Source organism: Macadamia integrifolia, chromosome 9 (assembly GCF_013358625.1).
Source record: "Macadamia integrifolia cultivar HAES 741 chromosome 9, SCU_Mint_v3, whole genome shotgun sequence".
NCBI lineage: Eukaryota > Viridiplantae > Streptophyta > Magnoliopsida > Proteales > Proteaceae > Macadamia > Macadamia integrifolia.
In genome coordinates, this window is record NC_056565.1 from 22,271,736 (window position 1) to 22,292,284 (window position 20,549).

Genomic DNA, 20,549 nt, shown 5'->3' on the forward strand with positions numbered 1-20,549 from the left:
TCTCTTAAGTTCGACCTTATTGAAGAATAGCTTGCATAAGATAATTTTTAATTTATTATTATAAATGTTGCTTATCTCCTAAGCATTAACTTTACCTTAAAAACAAAATCGCCATTAACTTTTGCCTCCTATTGTTGAAGGTGTAGAATATGTTTTGTCAATCTAATCATTGTTAGATCACATGGTTAGAGAGATTCGCTCTTCACCATGGATGAAAGAAAAAACTCGATCCCAAAAAATATATTCATTAGGAAAAAGAATAAAACGAATTATCAAAAAAAGCTTAAGAGATTCTCTCATCATTAGGGGTGAATAAAAACTCAATCCTTTCTTTTTTTTTTAATTAGAAAGAATATTCATTAATTAAGAAGAATAAGGAAAATAATTAGTACCGCAACCTTACGCAGACTAACTAAGAGAAACATTTATTACATGCACCATCTTGTTTTATCTCGACTCTTAAACCCTTGTTTAAACCTTTCATCTTGCCACATACTTAGGCGTTAGCATTGGACTGGTGGCATCAATTGATTCATATTGTGACCGAAAATGATACCAATCCTTGTTTGCCATGAAAAATGCTCATTTGTTAGAATTTTAATAGGTTGATAAAAGATGTGTTGCCTGTGAACTACAAATTACTTCTTGTGCTTATTATATGGCAAGTAGAATAGTCATTTTTTTTTTTTTTTTGATAGACAGTTAGTGACAACCATGGTTTTAAATATTTATATCATATCTGTCGTATTATATTGATATTAGTTGAGACTGATAAAGATACCTTATCGATCTGAATTGATTGCCTATATCATTTTAAGGGTTGAGCACTAAAAAAAAAATTTAATTTTTGAAGAAAGCAATGGCAAGAATGATCGATATGCATCAATCCTTACCGATATCAATTCTTATCGTATCAATATCAACCGAGATTGATACCTATATGGGTACCCATAGCTAAATCTCTTTGATGACAACTGCCTAGTCTAAGTGATGAAACTATGATACACTAAGTCCACACTCATTCGAAGTTACCTCCGTGACTCCACCCCCTCTTGTACAGGGATTAAGTTCCAGATCCTCGTCAATACTTATTCAGATCCCTGTGTGCTAGAAAAGATCCAAATCCCTTCTATAGAGTAGATACTGATCTATTCTTACCCAGGGTGCTGAAGGGTTACCACTTACCAGTGACGAGAGATAAAAAGAGAAAACAGGAGTCACTTGTAGAAAAACTTTGACCCGATGTGGAACAAACGTTTCTTGGAAAAAGTATAGTCACTGCAAAGACAGAAATCCTACTACCCAAACACTATTTTCTAGAAAAAATTCCCGACTGTTGTTTTTTTTTTTAATTTGGGTAAACGACTGTGTACCGCCATTGTGCAGATCTTGTTGGGACTTGGGACCATTTTTCCGCCTAAAAAAGTGTTTCTTTTTCTGCAGTGTCAGTAAAAGACACTAGACACACTAGAGACTAGAGACTGGAGACTGGCTCCACTGGCTCACACTAGAAAACCATCTAAACCCATCTCTCTCTCTCTCTCTCTCTCTCTCTCTCTCTCTCTCTCAGTGCTGACATCAACACGCAAAGTTCAATTAATGAGAGTCGATGAGAGGGTTCGTGTCTTCGTGAGGTTTTATTAAAAAAAAAAAAAAAAAAAAAAAAAAGGTGTCTTCGTGAGGTTTTAAATGCAGATTTTTCTGCTTAAAATGAGCTTGAGTTGAGCTTGTAATCTGAGCTGAACAATGGCGGAAGGGAAGTGGAACCTGGCTGTCTCCAAGGATCCTTTGTTCTTGCTTTTCTTCTTCTTCTGCTGCTGCTTTTCTGTATCTTGTTTAGGAGCTAATGTTACTTATGACCATCGCTCTCTCATCATTGATGGCCAGAGAAAGCTTCTCATTTCCGCTTCCATTCATTACCCTCGCAGCGTCCCTGGGGTTAGTTAATACAATCCTACTGAATGCTCATTTTGGTTTCTTGTGGTGTTTTTTTTTTAATTGATAATAATGTGGAATGGAGTAGATGTGGCCCGGCCTCGTTCAAACAGCCAAGGAAGGAGGGGTTGATGTGATTGAAACTTACGTTTTTTGGAATGGACATGAGCTTTCTCCTGGCAATGTGAGTTGATTAATCGACATCTTGGTTAGGTAGAGACAAAAAGAAATGCATTGCTGGGTTTGATTGTGATTTAATTGGTTTTAGTTTTGAATCTCGTAGTATTATTTCGGGGGGCGCTTCAATCTGGTTGAGTTTGTGAAGATTGTCCAGGGAGCTGGGTTATATTTGATCTTGCGCATTGGCCCATTTGTTGCGGCAGAGTGGAATTTTGGGTCTGTTTCTGATTTTGAATTTTGATATTGGATTGGATTCTTTACTGGGTTTGTCATGGTTCAATCTTTGTTTTTGCTTCAAATTTCTTTTTTGTGGATGAAAATTGAACGGTTAGTGGTGATGCATTACAGTGGCGTTCCTGTTTGGCTGCATTATGTGCCTGGCACAGTCTTCCGAACAGACAATGAACCCTTTAAGGTACTGAAAACTAGTTAATGTTCTTACTTGGGTGCTTGCCAGTATATGTGTGCTCTGTCCTATCATGCTATCTAATGACTGAATATCAAGAATTGGTTTTCCTTGAAAGACTGCATTTCGGTGTTCCTAATTCAATTGTTTTTGGTATCCAGAGTCACATGCAGAACTTCACAACTTTCATAGTGAACATGATGAAGCAGGAGAAGTTTTTTGCGTCACAGGGAGGTCCTATCATCTTAGCACAGGCAAATATAAAGTTTCGTTTTACTATTTTGTGTGTTTGATGTTTTCTTTTGGCTGTACTAGCCTGAATTACTGAAAAGATCAAAATATTTTTTTCTGTGTGTGACAACCATTCTGGAATTGCCCTCCTAGGTACAAGAGATGTCTTTTTGTCTTATAACGGGCAGAAATATTGGATGTTTGTAACTTTGAAGGCAAAATCACGATAATACAGTAAACTTAAATCCGGAAATTTTGGACACTAGTTTCCTGGAGATTGTTTAGTGAGTCCAGTAAAATGCTAATGTCAAAGGTGAAGATAGTTGGATTGCAGCTGAACCATCTTCAAAATTTACTTGATAAGTATAATTAATTTCAATTCTACATTGAAAATATAGATTTTCCATTTGTTTCCATCTGAACTACCTTTTTATACTGACTTTAGTTGAGGATTTTCCAGAAGATTTTTCCCTTGAAACAAATGGAGTATATGCAAAAATTAATTCTTCATAGGAAAAATATTTATCTTCCTAATGAAAATTTGTGCAGAATATGGAATCCTGTTACTCTGGATCTTTGAAATCTACATTTATATATTCTTCTTCAACCAGAAACTTAACTTTCAAATATTTCCTTGCATGTTAATTTATTCTATCCAACATATGGAATTTTCCCCATTTGGTTGTGTTAGGTGTTTGTTAGAAGTTAGTCACTATTGTCACCTCTTCAGCTATTCTGGATAATGTGTTGGTCCTGTTGACTAAATCTCTTGTATTATATGACAGTCTGTTGGGTTGAACTTGCCTTGATGACCCTTGCATTTAATGCAGATAGAAAACGAATATGGTGACACTGAAAGGGTTTATGGAGATGGGGGAAAGCCCTATGCAATGTGGGCCGCGAGAATGGCTCTTTCTCAGAATATTGGTGTGCCTTGGATAATGTGCCAGCAATATGATGCTCCTGACCCTGTGGTAAGTGATTTTTAACCTTTTAAATTTTGGTCAGCTCACAGCGACTAAGCTGCACAAGATTATGTTCCGACTTCCGATAATAGAAATGAATTCTTTGGGGGTGCCTGATCTTCTGTGCTTGATATCAATCAAGATAGTTGAACGTTGCCATAAATAGACCAATATTTAGAGGAAAGCTGAAGTAGAGAATCCAACTTTGCAAATCTATGGTAAATAATTGAGTAAATTTCTTAAGAAGTAACTGATAGTTGAATAGATTAGTTACTTCAGGATGTCTTGTTGCAAAAATATGGCTCATCCAACCATATATGCCACAAGCTTTTTTGTGACAGTTGAAGAATTTAGCCCATTGTCATAAATCATAATAATAAAGTTCAAAATGCAAAAAAACTTCTATATATATATACAAAGAAACAACGTAGAAAATTTTCATGGTTAGGTCTATAGCTTATGTTCATGAGACAGCTGTAATCAATCTTACTGTGTATCTGTCCATTGTGGTTTACAGCATCATGATTCATGGTATCCCCTCTTGCTTATAAAAGAAGAAACTTAAGAACCTATTACACCATAAACCTAGTGCTCTCTCTTTCTCTCTCTCTCTCTCACACACACACACACACACACACACACACACAAACACACACACACACACACGTGTCAACATGTAAAAGAGAACTAAGAAGTGATACCATATGGTCGGCCTCTTGCATAACTCCCCAACTTAGTTGCAACCTTATTGGAATTCTAATTAGAATCCCATAACAAGGTTCAAGGAGTCGGTTTTGACCAAGGTTTCAACCGAAATATTTCGCGAAACCACCTAAACCTGTTCGGAACTCTTCCCATTTCGGTGTTGGTTTTGTTTGACCGTCTCTGGTCAAAATCAAATGACCATATTTGACTCGAAACTTCAGGGAGGCCATAATTAAGCATCCATAAACACTAGAGCCTTTAGATTGTTAAAAAAAACACTCAAAATGTTAGTTTTGTTTCATACCCTAGGTTGGCGGTGTACTGTGTACCTTGGCTGTATATTTCTCAAATATAGCTTATACTATATATAATTTAGTACCATTACACAAAAAAATAAATGAAAACAAAAATATGCAATTGCAATTTACAAATGGAGGAAAATCATTTAATATCATGTGGGTGATTTGGGCAAAAATATCAATCTGGGATTTGTTTTTGGAGTTTTTCTCCTCTAAAAGGCAAAATCGAATAGAAACCGAGTCGAAACCAAAATTTTGATTGAAACTGTGCTTTTATATGTACTATTTTGTACCTAAACTTAGTCAAAAAAAAATTTCAGCTGAAACGCTGAAATTTTGGTCGAAACCCTCCATTTTTACTGAGTCGCACTCAGGTTCTTTTTGATCTTTGTTGAATCCGAAGTAGCTTCAAAAGACATCAGTGTTGTTTAGTGCTGTTAGATTCCTTATCTATGTGATCTCAAGAATTGTGCTACTCTGTTTCAAAAGAAGTTTCAACTTTCTAGTGACTAATTAGTGTCTTGTATAGTGCTTGTGCTGCAACTGACCATGAATATTTCCTATTATCATATTAGAAAATGCTTTTTCCATTTTTTTGATAAAATATTACCTTGTTTATACATCTGCTTTTAATAGGTGAGATTTAGAGAACTGTGTGAACTAGCATCGAATTTAGAGCATGACCCTTGCCTTGTCACATTTGCAGATCAATACCTGTAATTCATTTTACTGTGACCAATTCACACCAAATTCTGCCAACAAGCCAAAAATTTGGACTGAGAATTGGCCTGGATGGTAATGATTTTCCCTATATATTTTCAATGTTAACAAAGAATTCTTATTTGTTGAATTTTTTTCTTGAAAGCTTCTTTGTCATTTTATTTGTTAATCTCGCTGATTTGATGCAAGTGTCGTTGGCTGCTTAGCTCTAAGATATATGATAGTCATCACTTATGTATATTTGTTTATATAACCATTGGTGTCCAAGATATATATCCATACCTAACTAGTATGCATTAATCAGAAAGGGGAAAGGACTAAAAGAAAAGAATGCATAAGAATGCATTTCTAATGAATCCAGGCACTAGTACACATCATCCGTATTTTGGGTGAGACTGGAAAAGATAATGACTTTCCTTGTTCTTTATATTTCGTAATGCTTTAAATCTGAAGCTGTTGTACCATCCTTAATCGCACAAGGATCTGTTTTATCATATCCAAAGTCTTAATCCAAATTGATGAGCAGATCATCAAATAGGCAAGTTGGGTTACCTTTCATCATAAGTTAAAACACTTAAATATTTAATAGAATTTGTCGTATATTACTCAACTGGACAGTGGGGGTTGGGGTGGGGTGTCTTAGAGGGGGATTCCCCCCCTCCCCCCCTCCTCTTTTCCCCCTCTATATATTTCTAGGTTTGGTGGTGGTCCAAGTTTTCAGTATGGACCAGATACTGTTGCCAAATGTTCCACTTCGTTATTGAACAAAAGCATTCGTGTATTTTAGTGCATTTAATGCTTAGCCTCCTAACCAAAAGCAATGAAGCATATGAGTCTGGCATTACTTTGTTGGAGATGATCATATGTTGTTCCATGTTTTCAGGTTTAAAACATTTGGGTCCAGAGATCCTCACAGACCACCTGAAGATGTTGCTTTTTCTGTTGCTCGTTTTTTTCAGAAAGGCGGTAGTGTGCACAACTATTACATGGTAGTCTGAATATTCATATATTTATATCTAATGAGTTGTGGTATTACTCTTATTTGTATGGCTAAAACATGTTTTTTTGCCCCATTAGTATCATGGTGGAACGAACTTTGACCGCACTTCAGGGGGACCTTTTATAACCACTAGCTATGATTATGATGCGCCAATTGATGAGTATGGTGAGTTTTCAACTTACCTTGCAGTTACCTGCTAATTTTCTACCTCCAATATCCGTTTAAAAATATTCCAACTCCATGATACTGCAGAAAATGTGAGTCAGATGTTTTTCGTTTTTATTTCTTTGATTTTCTGTCATACTAACCATTTCAAATATGGATTCCAGGGTTAGCCAGGCTTCCAAAATGGGGACACCTCAAGGAGCTTCATAAAGCTATAAAATTATGTGAGCATGCACTGCTACATAATGAGCCCACATTACTGTCTCTAGGTCCTTTACAAGAGGTGATTTTCCTTTCTGATCTTGTTAGTTGGGACCTGCTAGAATGTCAAAAATATTTTTGTAGAAACTATTGGAATATTTCGACCAAATATTACAATGAGAAACTGATTTCGCCTGCCTTTCTCCCCTCAGTTATAAATGGAATTTCCAGTTACCATGTTTTAGTGTTTATTATTTGGAATATGTGACTCTTTACTTGACGCATAGCATCAGGATCTTGTTATCACCCATATAGCATCAGGATCTTGTTATCACCATATTCAAATGTCTCAAAGTTTCACAGTGCAACTTACTGTGATCAACAATATGATTTGAAAGGTACCTTATAAACATGGAAGAAATTGGCTATGGCGATTGTGAGGTAGACTAAGGATTATTTGTTTCTTGAAGGAAATATACAAGTCCTACGTAAATGGATATCTCGTTTTATTATTTTTAGTTGCGACTTCTAAATTGGGCCTGGCTCCATCTCCAGAGTCCAGGGTATGATTGAGCTTAGCTTAGGCATCCAAAGCCAACATTGTATATGTTGGATTATTCAATGTAAAAGCTTAAGCTGTCAATTGGATAGGCCTGACTAGTGAATAGTATAGGAAGCATCCAAAGTCCCAAACTTAGTCAATGTGAGATTTTTGCCAAATGCTCCCCATCTGTTGCTCCTCATGGCTGGCAATGCATGTGGTAATTGTAGTACCATCATAACTGGGTTGTGGATGTGGATGTATTAGATATTGTTGGTCGTGGCTCTGATGTCATGATGTTGAATTATGCAACCCAAAAGCTTAAGCTGTCAAGCGGAGAGGCCCAACTGGTGTATGAAGTCATCCAAAGTCCCATACTTAGATGTGGGATTATTCCCAGTTACACAGTGCATAGGTTAGACAGTATATATTGTAATGTCGACGTAGCTGACACTCTGTGATTAGGGGCTTGGTATGCATACCGTTTCCCTAAGATCCTCACATGTTGCAAGGTTTAACATGACAGGAGAGACTTGATGCACATAGCAAACACCCACCCACCCCTACAATCCACCCACACACCCATTTCTTTTATTCATTGTATGTTCCTATTTCTTAATATATTTGATAATTGATATCATGTAACAAAGTATATGCCACATGTTTGCTGAGTGACTAGAGACTTGTGAAAGCACATCTGACATGTTATTTTCTTACAAATGACAAGTTAAAGAGAAAAAAATAAAGATGTTGTGCAGCACATCTATGATAAATTATATATGGCTACCCAGTACATAAAGCTCCTGCTGCTGCAGGGTCTGGCAAGAGTCATAATGTACACAGCCTTAACCCTGCTTTGCGGAGAGGCTGTTTCCTGACTCGAACTCATGATCACAATTATATATGGCTACCCAGTGCACGAAGCTCCCGCTGCTGCAGGGTCTGGTGAGGGTCATAATGTATGAAGACTCAACCCCGCTTTGCGGAGAGGCTGTTTCCTGACTTGAACCCATGATCACTTGGACACAATAGAGCAACCTTACTATTGCACCAAGGTTCACCCTCTATCTATGATACATTATAAATCTCAACAAAACCTTACCATTTAATTATAAGTTGCAACAAATAAAATACAACAAAGAACATATGAAATTATTTTGTCCAAGTGATCATGGAGCGAAAGTGACAACATACGCACATGTCTGGATGCTTAGGTTCTTGTGAAGTTGGCCATTTCCTGATCATTATTACCTAGTCCCCTCTTGACTGCCTTGGTTTCCTAGGCCATGTTTAGGTGTTGCCTTGGCAAATGAGAACACTAGGTATGTATATGAATAGTTAAGAGAAAAACAAAATTTTTTTTTTTTTTTTTGTACAAGCATTTCTCCACGTGTGAGAAGGTCTTGGTTTGAGGGCCTTCATTGTCACTTAATCCTGAACCAACTTAGTACCTCTGATGAAACTCATTCATGTAGAAGGGTTCCTTGAACCAGTGGAAAATAAAATCCAAATCAACCTGATGCAAATGTGACTTTGGTTAGTTCCCTACCAGACCCAGGAAGCTACCTAATTTAAGTCAGTATGCTTGTGCCCCTGTTGACTGTTGTAGTTTGTGATGGTAGATAATAGTGTTGGGACTTGGAAGTTGGAAGTGTCCGGAGATATCTGTGACAACTCTTGACATTGTGAAGATCTGCATTAATATGTTGTTTATAGATTTGATTTTGGATGGATATCCCATGACAAGGATTATCTGGACTCTGGAGCTCCATGTGGTGATGGCTCCAGCAGTCTGCTTGTGAGAGCTTTGGTGACAGGAGGTTTGCTTTTCTTTTTTTTTTTTCCGTGATCAAGGAGGATTGTTTCAAAATTTTGGAAGAAATATATTGGAGATTCCTATACAGTTGAATTAGCATATCGAAAAATGGTTAAAATTCCTCTCATTTGTTATTGAGTTTCCCATCAAATTTTTAAAGAATTGACATTTCTTTCGTGCCTACATATTAGTCCCGCAATGGAAAGGAAAAAATATTGCAGGCCTTGATTAAACATTTCTGTTGAGGAACTAATTTAAAGAAAATGTGTGCACTTACAACTGCATGGTCATAAATATTATGCTTGGCTTGGATGCACTGTGGCCATTTCTGATGGGATGATCTCACTTCTTAAGAGAAGTTTCCCTGTGATATGCTTTTTCATGGATGTCAAAATGTGAAGATTCTTGGTGATTGGCTTTAATTTTTGATTTGGTCTCTGAGCTTGTGCACTAGGTTTTGCCAATGGTTTGGATAATTCCTTAGCTGACTGTAGTTGTAAGATTACCCTCTTCTTTCAAGGATTTTATTGTGACTGAACACCAGAATATCCTGTGATTTAGGAAAAACACTATTTTTTATATAGTTCACCAAATTTCAAGCCAATTTGATTGTGGTCTCTGTTGACACTTGCACTTTTTGGCCAACGTCACCAATATATGACTGAAATTGAAATCCATGCCCTCCCCTAGGTGGTTTACATGCTCTTTAATCTAGGTGTCTGCTTCGTATATCAGGAAGAAAATTATATGGTTATTCTTGTGTGAAATGGAATAGTTATTCTTATCATAAGTTGCCTATGATATTCTCCAATGTCTATTCCTGATATTAGTTCTTTACCTTTTTTAATGATAGGTAATAAAATTCTTTTAATGATAGTGTTCATGGAATTCAATCAGCAATAGAGCATCCATTTCATTGTACCACCAACCTTTTCTCTTGTCAACCTGTTCTCATATTAACTGAATTCTCATTGTTATTTGTTTGTAGGCTGATGTTTATGCTGATTCATCAGGAGAATGTGCTGCTTTTCTTGCTAATATGGATGAAAAAAACGACAAGATAATTAATTTTCGTAACATGTCATATGACCTTCCAGCTTGGTCAGTTAGTATTTTACCAGATTGCAAAAACGAGGCATTTAATACTGCAAAGGTACTCATTCTTGATGTGCCTCTGTGTAATCTTCATGTTTTTAATTGTTATTGTTTTTGAAGCAATTTTTTCCTGGATGGGGTGATGCTATTCTTAGGTAGTAAAACTAATAATCTTGCACGCTGTATTACATCAGTTGACAGTGCATGCATCAAAATGGCCTTAAGGAAACTAGAAGGCATTATTTTACCTGAAGCCTCTGGAAATTAATATTATTTATAACTGATACTGAAAAAAATTCACAAAGTTCTGATAAAATGGTCTAGTTCCCCCCACCCCCTATTGTGAAAAAGGTTTCTTGCATGGACATTGTCGGAGGCCATTACCATTTGCAAAGCTTTTTCTGCCATATGAACTGATAATTTGGCCATTTGGGACATTGGATAGATGTAGAGGTCTTGATCCATATCAACCATATGGCCCATAATGTATGGGGCCTTTCTCCTTTTTTCAATACCCTATGTTCTTCACACATTCTCTATCAGAATTGACTTTTAAAGCAATATTCAGAGCATCATATCATCAATTGAAGTTAGATTGATCTGAAAACCCATGACCAGATGATGACATGGATAACATGTCCACAAAGTTTGGACGTCAACAAATGCTGCCACATTGCAGATAATAAGTTGTTCTTGTAGTAAGCATGCTCTTGTTTTCATAAAAAAGACAGTCTTGCCTTCACTACTGGGAACTGTAATACACCTGCAACTGCTGGTTGGGATCTTAATGCTCTCACCCAGTATTGTTGACCATTATATTTAAAAGAGCTAACATATGCATGTATCTCGGACATTACTGTTATGTTTTCCATAAATGTCTGCACTTGGCTTGTAGTTCTTTATATATTGTAACTTAAATGTTGAAATTTGTGACAGGTTCGATCCCAATCTTCTGTTGTTGAAATGGTTCCAGAGAATTGGCACCCAAGTTTGCAGTGGGATGTGTTTGTGGAGAAGACAGGGATCTGGGGTGAAGCTGACTTCATCAAAAGTGAGCTTGTAGATCACATAAATACCACAAAGGATACTACTGATTATCTGTGGTATACGACAAGGTTGGTGTCTTTCTGCATATGCTTAAGCATATAACCATTGATTGAAGCCAGGTTCTTATTGGTTGGAAAATGATCAAGTCACTGTTCTGAGGAATGTTAATGGTTCTAGTGAAAATTTTGTAAGAAGAGATGGGAACCGAGAGTCGAAGGGGTGGGAGAAACAATTAAAAACTTGGATCGGAGACCAGATTGGCTGCTGATCCCGATCCCGATCCCGATCGGACAGGCCAATCCCTGACTGATTTCCTCAGTTATTGGCTGGTATTGATCAGTATTGGCTGGATTGGGTGATCTAGCGATCTGATCCCGATCCAGGTTGGGCGATATCACCAATCTGACCTTGATCCTTGGAACCTTGGGTGGGATTGGGGGCATGAATCACCTTTCCTGCCAGACCTTGTTCAGAACAACTGAGCTAAACCTAGTTCAGATTGGGCATTTATTTAACCAGCGGAATGATTGTGACCCCTAGGTTCCATGATATGGATCTTAACCAGGGGCTAGTCTTCTGCATGATTGAAAAACTTGAGCGAATAGCTTTGAGTGCATATAACATATCGAATAAGTAAACATACAAACCATAAAAGAGTGAGTGGCATCTTTGTTTATGAGGTTCAAGTTTTACAATGTCTTATCAAATGGCAGCCTGGACGTCGACGAAAATGAAGAGTTTCTAAAGAGTGGAAACCGTCCAATTCTTATAGTTGCCTCAAAGGGCCATGCTGTCCATACTTTTATAAATCAAGAGCTTCAAGGTTATATTCTATTTCTTACCTACTTCTATATCAGTGCAGCAACTTCACTATTAAGTCTTTCCTGTTATGCATATCAATAAAGCTTGCTCGATCTGAATTCAAAACTAACACACTGATAATTCTATGTTGTACTTTATGTCACATTGGGGGGTAATGTAGACTAGAATTGACAAGTCAACCTAGTCCCAATGTTGCAAGATACTCTCAGAGAACATATGAAATACCAGAATATTTCAAAACAGATTAATAACAAGGATGGGATCAGATCTGAGATTACGAATATCGATCTCAGATTATAGGATTTCAAAAATCAGAATAGGAGTAGATAATAAACTCCACAGAAACAGAGGAGGACAGAACCAGATCTATCAATTTCAGTGGGCAGAATCTGAACTAACCGGAATCGACCAGAATAGGGAGATCTTTGATAACTCAGCAACCTGAGGTTGGAAGGGCCTCAATCAACCAAGGAATTGATCTAAATACCTGAAACCGTAGGGCAGTAATAGACCTTGTAATTAACCTTGAATACTTTAGAAGAGATGAGAGAAATAGCTTGAAGAAGAAGAAGAAGAACACTTGAAAGCTCTTGGGCTTCACACCGCAAAGAGTCAATCGGATCAAACGCCAATTCCATTAGCCTTGATCAAACACAAGACAATCTTCATGAAGAAGACAATAGCAATAACCATTAATTTTTTTTTTTTTTTTATCAAAATCATCCTTTTTATTTAGGAGCCCCCTCCTCTTTATTTATAATGTTGATGGGGGAGGGAATTAAAAAATAGAAGGTTTCTCAAAGAAGGAAACCAAATATTCTCCTAATACAGTAGTTAATAAAAACTGAAATTAGAAACTAACTGAAATTAGAAAGTAGTTGAAAAAGGAAACTAACTGCTAATGACTTGACTTAACTAATAACTTGACTCATAAGAAAACAAATATAACTCAAATCAAACCCAATTAAAAAGGAAACTAATGAAAAATGAAACAAATCAGTGAATCCCGTATGCAACCTTAGAACCCCTAGCTTAGGCCCATAAAAGTGGCCTATTACACTCAAAACACATGGGATCAAAGGCCTAACATATTTAGAATCCAACCCTAGGCTTATTCCTAATAAAACAAGCATTTTTTGGTGATTAATCTGCATCAACTCTCCCTTCTTGAAAAATGTCTTGAATTTTGCAGTGATGAGGGAGAAATAACATGAGTCTCGTATGCAACCTTAGAATCCCTAGTTTAGGCCTATAAAAGTGGTCTATTACACTCAAAACACACGGGAATAAAGGCCTAACATGTATGGAACCCAACCCGAGGCTTATTCCTAATAAAACAAACATTTTTTGGTGATTAATCTGCATCAGAGGGAGTACAAAGTGATTTGTTTTACACTTTTACACTAGTTCAGCATAAATTATGCAGCTCAAGACTTATTCTGGACCTTAGACATTTTCTAGAAGCTATAATGAATAGCTTACTACATAGATTGCAGATATAGTTGTTTCTACCTTTTTTTTTTGGTTTTAATTCAGAATATATGTTCAGAAAAATCCTAAATATCATTAAAAAAAGCTGCATGTAATTAAAAGAGGGTTACCGTTAGGGCTGTTACCTACTTCCAGCAACAGAAAAAGTAGGTAACAGTCCTAAAGGCAAGCTAATGCACTAGGGCTGTTGACACTTATGTAAGCACAGGTTGATACAAGGCACAGTCACTAAATGCTTAGCCACAAGGGACAAACAGCAAGTTTTTTTTTTTTTTTTGGGTGAATGGACAAACAACAAGTTAAAACCCCAGAAAATAGGATGGTATACCAAAATAGCGACTAGCCAACTTAGATAGGGGAACCCTTCAAGTTGAAGGTAGCGGACTTAGAAAGGATTTACACTTCAAAATTTCAGCCAATTCTGATGGCTGGATCATGAGATATGAAAGAAGTTCAAATTAGAAAGTAAGAGTTCAAAATTATAAAGTTAATACCTCAGGATGTTGCAATCACTGGATGACCAAGAAATTATAGTTGAAGGTAGCTTAAGACTAGGGGATTACTCAAAATCACCATGGAAGATGGTTATCCATAAAACCAGAACTGAAGGTGCCTCAGGAAATTATGCTTTCTCCAATCCCAGCCTCTGTTGGTAAATCGATGGAGCCTTCCTCACAAACAAACAACAGTATTAAGGGTGGAAGAAGATGGGCACAATACCCTCTGTGATGCTTGTTGCAGGTGCAGTAAAATAGAAACTAACAGTGGAAGGAATGGAAAGCAGAAGAGGAAGAAGGGGGGGGGGGATATGACCAAGACCTCTCACATATAGCCTTGGTCGGTCTCTCAATAACCTAGGTATCTCACCTACTCTCACTGTTTCACACAGCCTTGGAAGAAAACCAATTCATCATCAACTTCATAAATTGTCGGGAGGACTCTAAGGTCCCTTACACTTCAAATATGCTATTGCGCTTATTGCCCAAACATAAGAAGGGAAGAAAATAAAAGGGAAGTCCCTCACAATGAAATAATGGAACTTGCACAGCAAGTAATTAAATTTATCTTAGCTAAATAAAAAAAATATAAATTACTTTATAGCCTAAGATTACAAAATAAAACAACTGTAAAGATCTCCCACAATCTGGTTTTGGGTGAACCAGAAAACACCATGCCCAATATGCTGGCCTGGCCCATAAGCCAGTTAAGTGAACCATGGCCTATTTAGTGGTGTGGGCCTTGTTCCTATGCTTGCCTAGGAACTTGTCCACATCAAAGGTTCTTCTGAGTTTTGAGCTTGCATTATCCTACGGTCCAAAATAGTGATGATTGATGGAACATATTTTGTGTGAACCCAAATCAATTACAGAATATGTACTATTTAGACTTGATTCTCTGAATCCGCAATAACAGAACTTCTAAAAGAAAGAGAAGCAAATGTGAACATGAATATTTAACACAACTTCTAGAAGATACAAATCAACTGATAATGTGAATGAAGTGATTCAAAAAGAGAGAAACATTCAAAAGGAAGTCCATTGCAAATCAGTAATCCTGTAGTTCTCATGTATAACATAACTTATCCATGTGAAGCGACTGAAGATCAAACGTATTTGCTAAACTCCTAAGCTCCTATCCTCTTTCCAAACACAACTAAAATTATCAACTTCCTCAAGTTTTATGACTGCTTTGCATAAATAGACTTATTATCGGAAATTCTACTGAGCTGAGTTGGCCCCAAAATAAAATAACAATCAGTATAGCATTTTCCATAGAAATAGCAGGGCTTATTCTTTCTCTGTCCTCCATATCTTGTACTAATAGACAGTGACACAATAATGATGTATATACTTGGTTAGTGTGACAAATATCCCTTTTTTTTGCACGTAGGTTAACTCCTAATCTCCATGGCTTTCCTGGAATAAGGCCTTCGAGACATGCATAATGTATTCATCTGTGGTAGAAAATGTTAGTTACAAAAAATTCTAACTTATATTGGAAAAAATAAAAGATAAATATAGGATGCTAAGCTATTGTTCTATGAAATCTATATGAAATCTAAGTCGTGAGGTCATTACTTACCACATTGGCATTGGTTATCTCTCTTATTCTATTGTTATGCCTTGCTAATAATTTATCTGTTGATATTCTTGTCTTGGAAAATATCTGTATGTCAGTTATGTAGTTCCATTGTTTGGTGTATATATTATTTTTCTTTTCTGCAAGCATTGATTTTTGGTACATCTTATCTGTGTATGTATTCTTGTGAGACTGATATATACATCTCTCCATCTTAAATTTGCCTCAAATATGTCACTTCTAAACTCCTAAATTTGATTTAATAATTTCCATCTATGCAGTTAGTGCATCTGGAAATGGCCTGGATTCAACCTTCAAATTTGAAAGTCCCATTTCTCTCAAGGCAGGGAAGAATGAAATTGCTTTTCTAAGCATGACTGTTGGGTTACAAGTAAGCTACTGAATTTAATTTTTTTCAACTACATGCTATGAAACAAGGACCTACTTAACAATGTGACTCACTTTTCAAAAAAATTCAGTTTCCGGCAAAACCAGTATTTCTGTTTTCTATGTAAGCCTATATTTTCAGAGCAGGTGCTGTGTCCAAGGTTTTGAATTTTAACAGTATCCCCAAAATGGTCGGATCTTGCTCCATTTCCTATGCTACCTGAACATCTTATGAATAAAAAAAATACAGGTACAACTTTTCAAAATAGGAAGGTCTAAGAACTTTAGATAAATTGTAAGAGAAAATGGGAATTTAAAGATTTTTTGTACTGAATTTAAAGATTAGGAAAGTAGAAATTATTAAATCAGGAAGACTCATTTTTCTTCTAGTTATTTTTTTCTCTTTTTTAGATGTGATTTGATTCAAATGGGGTTTAAACATGTCAAAACTCCGAATGTGTGTTTGACAATGAGACATTAATCAGTGTTCTTGTTACCTAGAACGCCATGAATATGGATATTGGTGTCTAATAGTGATCTGGGACGTCCGACACCACTGCTGCTTATAGTCCCTTTGGTGTCATGTGGCCAAGTGGCCAACACAGCTGAATTTCAGAAAACATTGTCTTTGTTCTCTAGGTCAAGTACCTTTGTTATCTATGGAATTGTTTTTTGACCTCTCCTGTAATTTTTTTTTTTTTGGTTTCTTGAAGAATGCTGGACCATTTTACGAATGGGTAGGAGCTGGACTCACTAGTGTAAAGATTGAGGGTTTTAAAAGTGGAACAGTTAACTTGTCATCAAATTCTTGGGTCTATAAGGTAATTTCTGTTCCTCAAAATCATTCACTTGCATCCTTATGAATTGGTTGTGAATTTACATCTGAATTGGTCTTTAACCATTGAAACCTTGAATTACTATCTTCTAATGGAATAATGGGTTCGGTTTCTGTATATGTTTCCTGGAAATGGCAAAGGTATAGCAAGGGTGGGGCATTTTTGAAATTTGAAATTAAAAACAAAGTTTCGAATTTGGTGCAGCATGCTGCTCATTCATGGGCACTATAATGGAGGTCACTGCTTTATTTTCGGTGCCTAAATTTATGTATGCATGATCAACAACTTAACAAACAGGGTCAAATGGAAAAAAGGGATTCACGTTCCTGATCCATTTAGTTGGAAGAACCCTTAGTTGTGTTGAATGTGATAAAAAAGTTTTTAACTTTTAACACAGCATGTTATCTTGTGTTTATACATTAGTATTTCTGTGCATCATTGACTCAGTATGAAGTACCGAAGTTAATTCCCCCCCCCCCCCAACTCTTTTTCCTTTATCTTTTTTCTTTTTGACCCCAGATTGGATTGGAGGGTGAGCACCTAAATATATACACGGAAAATGGGATGAACAATGTGAAGTGGGTATCAACCTCAAAGCCGCCAAAGAACCAACCTCTCACATGGTACAAGGTATACTTGTTGTCAATAATTGGGCAAACTGCAACAAATAGAGGAAAATTCTGAAAAAACAAAAAAACGTTTTATGAGAGTTCATGGATCTCATAGAAGAAAAGTAGAAATTTTTTAAGTAGGCATGTTTATGATACTCAAATATGACTTCTGTGAAACTGTCTACTTTTGTGTTCCTGGTAAGTTCTGCCGTATGCCTGTTTTCAAGCATCTAACAACAAAAGAAAATGCAGTAGAGCATGATTTCATGATCACTTGCCTGCTGCGTTTACTAGGTTCACTATGATTTTCTTTCTGAATTAAATTCTTTAGCCACCTGTAGCTGTTTTTCTTGACAAAATTATATAATGTGTAAAATTTTACAGGCAATTGTGGATCCTCCACCTGGAGATGAACCTGTTGGGTTGGATATGCTACATATGGGAAAAGGTTTGGCTTGGTTGAACGGTGAAGCAATTGGAAGATATTGGCCTAGGACAAGCTCTATACATGATGAATGCACACATCAATGCAATTACAGAGGGAAATTCATCCCGAATAAATGCAGCACTGGCTGTGGAGAACCAACTCAAAGATGGTAAACAGAAAAATAAAAAAATCTAAAAGAAAATAGACATGCTCATCTGTTAATTCCCTTTTCTCTTGGGCACAACTTGGAGTCCTACCTTCCTGTACATAACTCAAAACTGGCATGCTAATTGCCTGTGTACTCTGCTAGATCTTGAGCAGTCAAGATAGCTTGGATTAACATGATTGGAGAACTTATACTTCTTGACAGATGACCTGAATCGCTGCTTCTTTATTCCAATTCTTAAAGCTATAGATGATAGATATATAATTTGAAAAGGAAATGGCAAGTTCAGATTTATTCTTCTGTTATTCTCAGTTACTCATTTGACCTTTATACTTGACATAGCCAGGCCTTGGTATGTTGCTACTTGAGTCAAAAGTTCCCTAACAGTGTAATGACACTACTGAGTTGATTCTAATTCGCTCTTACATAAACATTAGAGATCTAGACAGTATACAAATTGTGGTTAAAAAACAGGAAGGATACTTGGGCCAACTTAAGGCATCTTCTGGGATATTGTTAGAAGGACTTCATTTCTAAAAGCATTATGAAGTTCAAAACCAATGCATTTGTTGAACAATATTTATTAGAGCTAAGGATCTTTGTTTCGAGCAGCTGGCTTGCCCGTGTTCTAAAAAGTATTGCATATTTTGGTGTACTACTGCTACTTGATATGGTTCTCTCAGTTGAACAAATATCTTTGACTGTCTTAAAATTTGTTATGACATCTGGAACAGGTACCATGTTCCACGGTCTTGGTTTCGGCCATCTGGTAACATTCTTGTGATCTTTGAGGAGAAAGGTGGGAATCCAAATGAGATCAAGTTCTCAAGACGACATGTGACCAGCATATGTGCTACTGCTTCAGATGACTATCCTACTGTAGATCTTAAGTCTTGGCACAAAGATACGATGGAAAATATTGAAGCCAAGGCAACTCTACGGCTTAGATGTCCCAATAATGGCAGTATTTCCTTTGTAAAATTTGCAAGCTTTGGGACTCCTAGTGGGACTTGTGGATCTTACAGCAAAGGGGAGTGCCATGATCCTACATCTGCTAATGTGGTTGAGAAGGTAAGGAAGATAAACACGTGACCTGTGAGCCAAAATGGTTGTCTTTCATTCAGTCTTTGCATTCTTTATGCTTTTACCCTGATCATATGGTACATCGAAAACACGTGGCGTGTTATAGTTCAGGTAATACTATAATGGCGTGTTTTCATGAGTGTAATTCCTTTTTACCAAAATAAGCTTTAAGGATAAATTTGCTTCCTCTGTTTCTCAGCTCTAAACTTGGACCGACCTCCAACATCATAGGCATGAAGCTAGGCTCAGCCATGCCTTTTTCCATGCTAAAAGTAGAAAGTGATCTGATTGTATGATTTTAGTGTTGACAGGGCTTCTTCATTGCTGAATCTGTTTTCAATGTCATTGCAGATCTGCCTAAACAAAACTGATTGTGCCATAGCATTATCAGAAGATAACTTCAGTAAGGATTTGTGCCCAGGCTTGACCAAGAAACTTTCTGTTGAAGCAGTTTGTCATTGAGATTCAGTTGCGGCATAACTTCAGTAAGGATTTGTGCCCAGGCTTGACCAAGAAACTTGCTGTTGAAGCAGTGTGTCATTGAGATTCAGTTCTGGCAGACCATAGATTTTGGATGTGGGTCGACCACAGAAGTCATATTATAGGTTCCCATTAGATTTTTCCCTCCTAAAATTCATTGTATGATTACTGTTCAGCAATGTTTAGAACATCCAGATAGGCAAAAAGCCAAAAATGGCCAAATTGAAGCCACTAAGATCTCTTTTCTATCATTTTGCCCTTAATTTTTGTACCCTTTGCCATCTGTGACAAGCTGCAAAATGAAAGCTTTTTGAGTCGAGTGTATCTTTTCTTGAAATCTTCTAATTATGAAAATGAAATAAAAAAATTTTCATCGGATAATATTATACTGTGTATGGTGTCTTTTTGGGCACAACGTCATTTTCTAACGTGTTCTCCTCACAGGCATGCCTGATACCCACTGGGGAACTAAAATGAAAGGTCCCCATTAGAAATCCAAGTGAGATGCCCATGTAATGAAAGATAACCGCCAGTGATTGCAAATATAATGTATAACCGCCAGTGATTGCAAATATAATGTGAGGGCTAGGAGCTGTTGCCAAGGACATTACCATATCCTGAAGCCTATTTTGTTTACCATTGGTTCCATTTCCACCAGCTCATGACTTTTTAGATACTCGTGTCGTCATTAATTCCCACCCTTTATTGTACAGGATCAAAACTACCCTCCTATTTCAATTCAAACCAATGGTGATGGAGAGAAGATTCCACGTCTAGGCACACGGTAGCAACGTTGCATTTATGCCCTAATTGAATCATGATTAAGCTACTTGTGCACCCGCATTCAACTACCATTTTGCC

The 20,549-nt window shown here is 36.8% G+C and overlaps 1 protein-coding gene across 2 annotated transcripts; it reads left to right on the forward strand.

The window, feature by feature from the left end:
• The first annotated feature begins 1,617 nt into the window (after positions 1–1,617).
• LOC122089127 (beta-galactosidase 10) lies at positions 1,618–20,069 on the forward strand. 2 transcript variants are annotated; one of them, XM_042658610.1, is made up of 19 exons: positions 1,618–1,938; positions 2,024–2,119; positions 2,219–2,331; positions 2,464–2,530; positions 2,683–2,775; positions 3,583–3,726; positions 5,428–5,516; positions 6,325–6,430; positions 6,519–6,606; positions 6,771–6,889; positions 10,153–10,317; positions 11,196–11,374; positions 12,020–12,129; positions 15,980–16,089; positions 16,799–16,906; positions 17,441–17,551; positions 17,917–18,128; positions 18,860–19,196; positions 19,560–20,069. In XM_042658610.1, the coding sequence occupies exons 1-19, from the start codon at positions 1,747–1,749 to the stop codon at positions 19,668–19,670; spliced, it is 2,550 nt and encodes an 849-aa protein (XP_042514544.1). In that variant the 5' UTR covers positions 1,618–1,746; the 3' UTR covers positions 19,671–20,069. The 2 variants fall into 2 exon arrangements, with proteins under 2 accessions (XP_042514544.1, XP_042514545.1); XM_042658611.1 differs by lacking the exon at positions 1,618–1,938 and having other exon boundaries at positions 2,028–2,119; positions 2,204–2,331.
• Positions 20,070–20,549: the final 480 nt, after the last annotated feature.

Bases quoted from the DNA above. Each gene is read 5' to 3' on its own strand.
- LOC122089127 (XM_042658610.1), top strand. From the start codon at position 1,747: ATGGCGGAAGGGAAGTGGAACCTGGCTGTCTCCAAGGATCCTTTGTTC. The intron at 6,431-6,518 runs GTAGTCTGAATA...TTGCCCCATTAG, and splicing joins GTGTGCACAACTATTACATG to TATCATGGTGGAACGAACTT. The intron at 6,890-10,152 runs GTGATTTTCCTT...ATTTGTTTGTAG, and splicing joins CTCTAGGTCCTTTACAAGAG to GCTGATGTTTATGCTGATTC.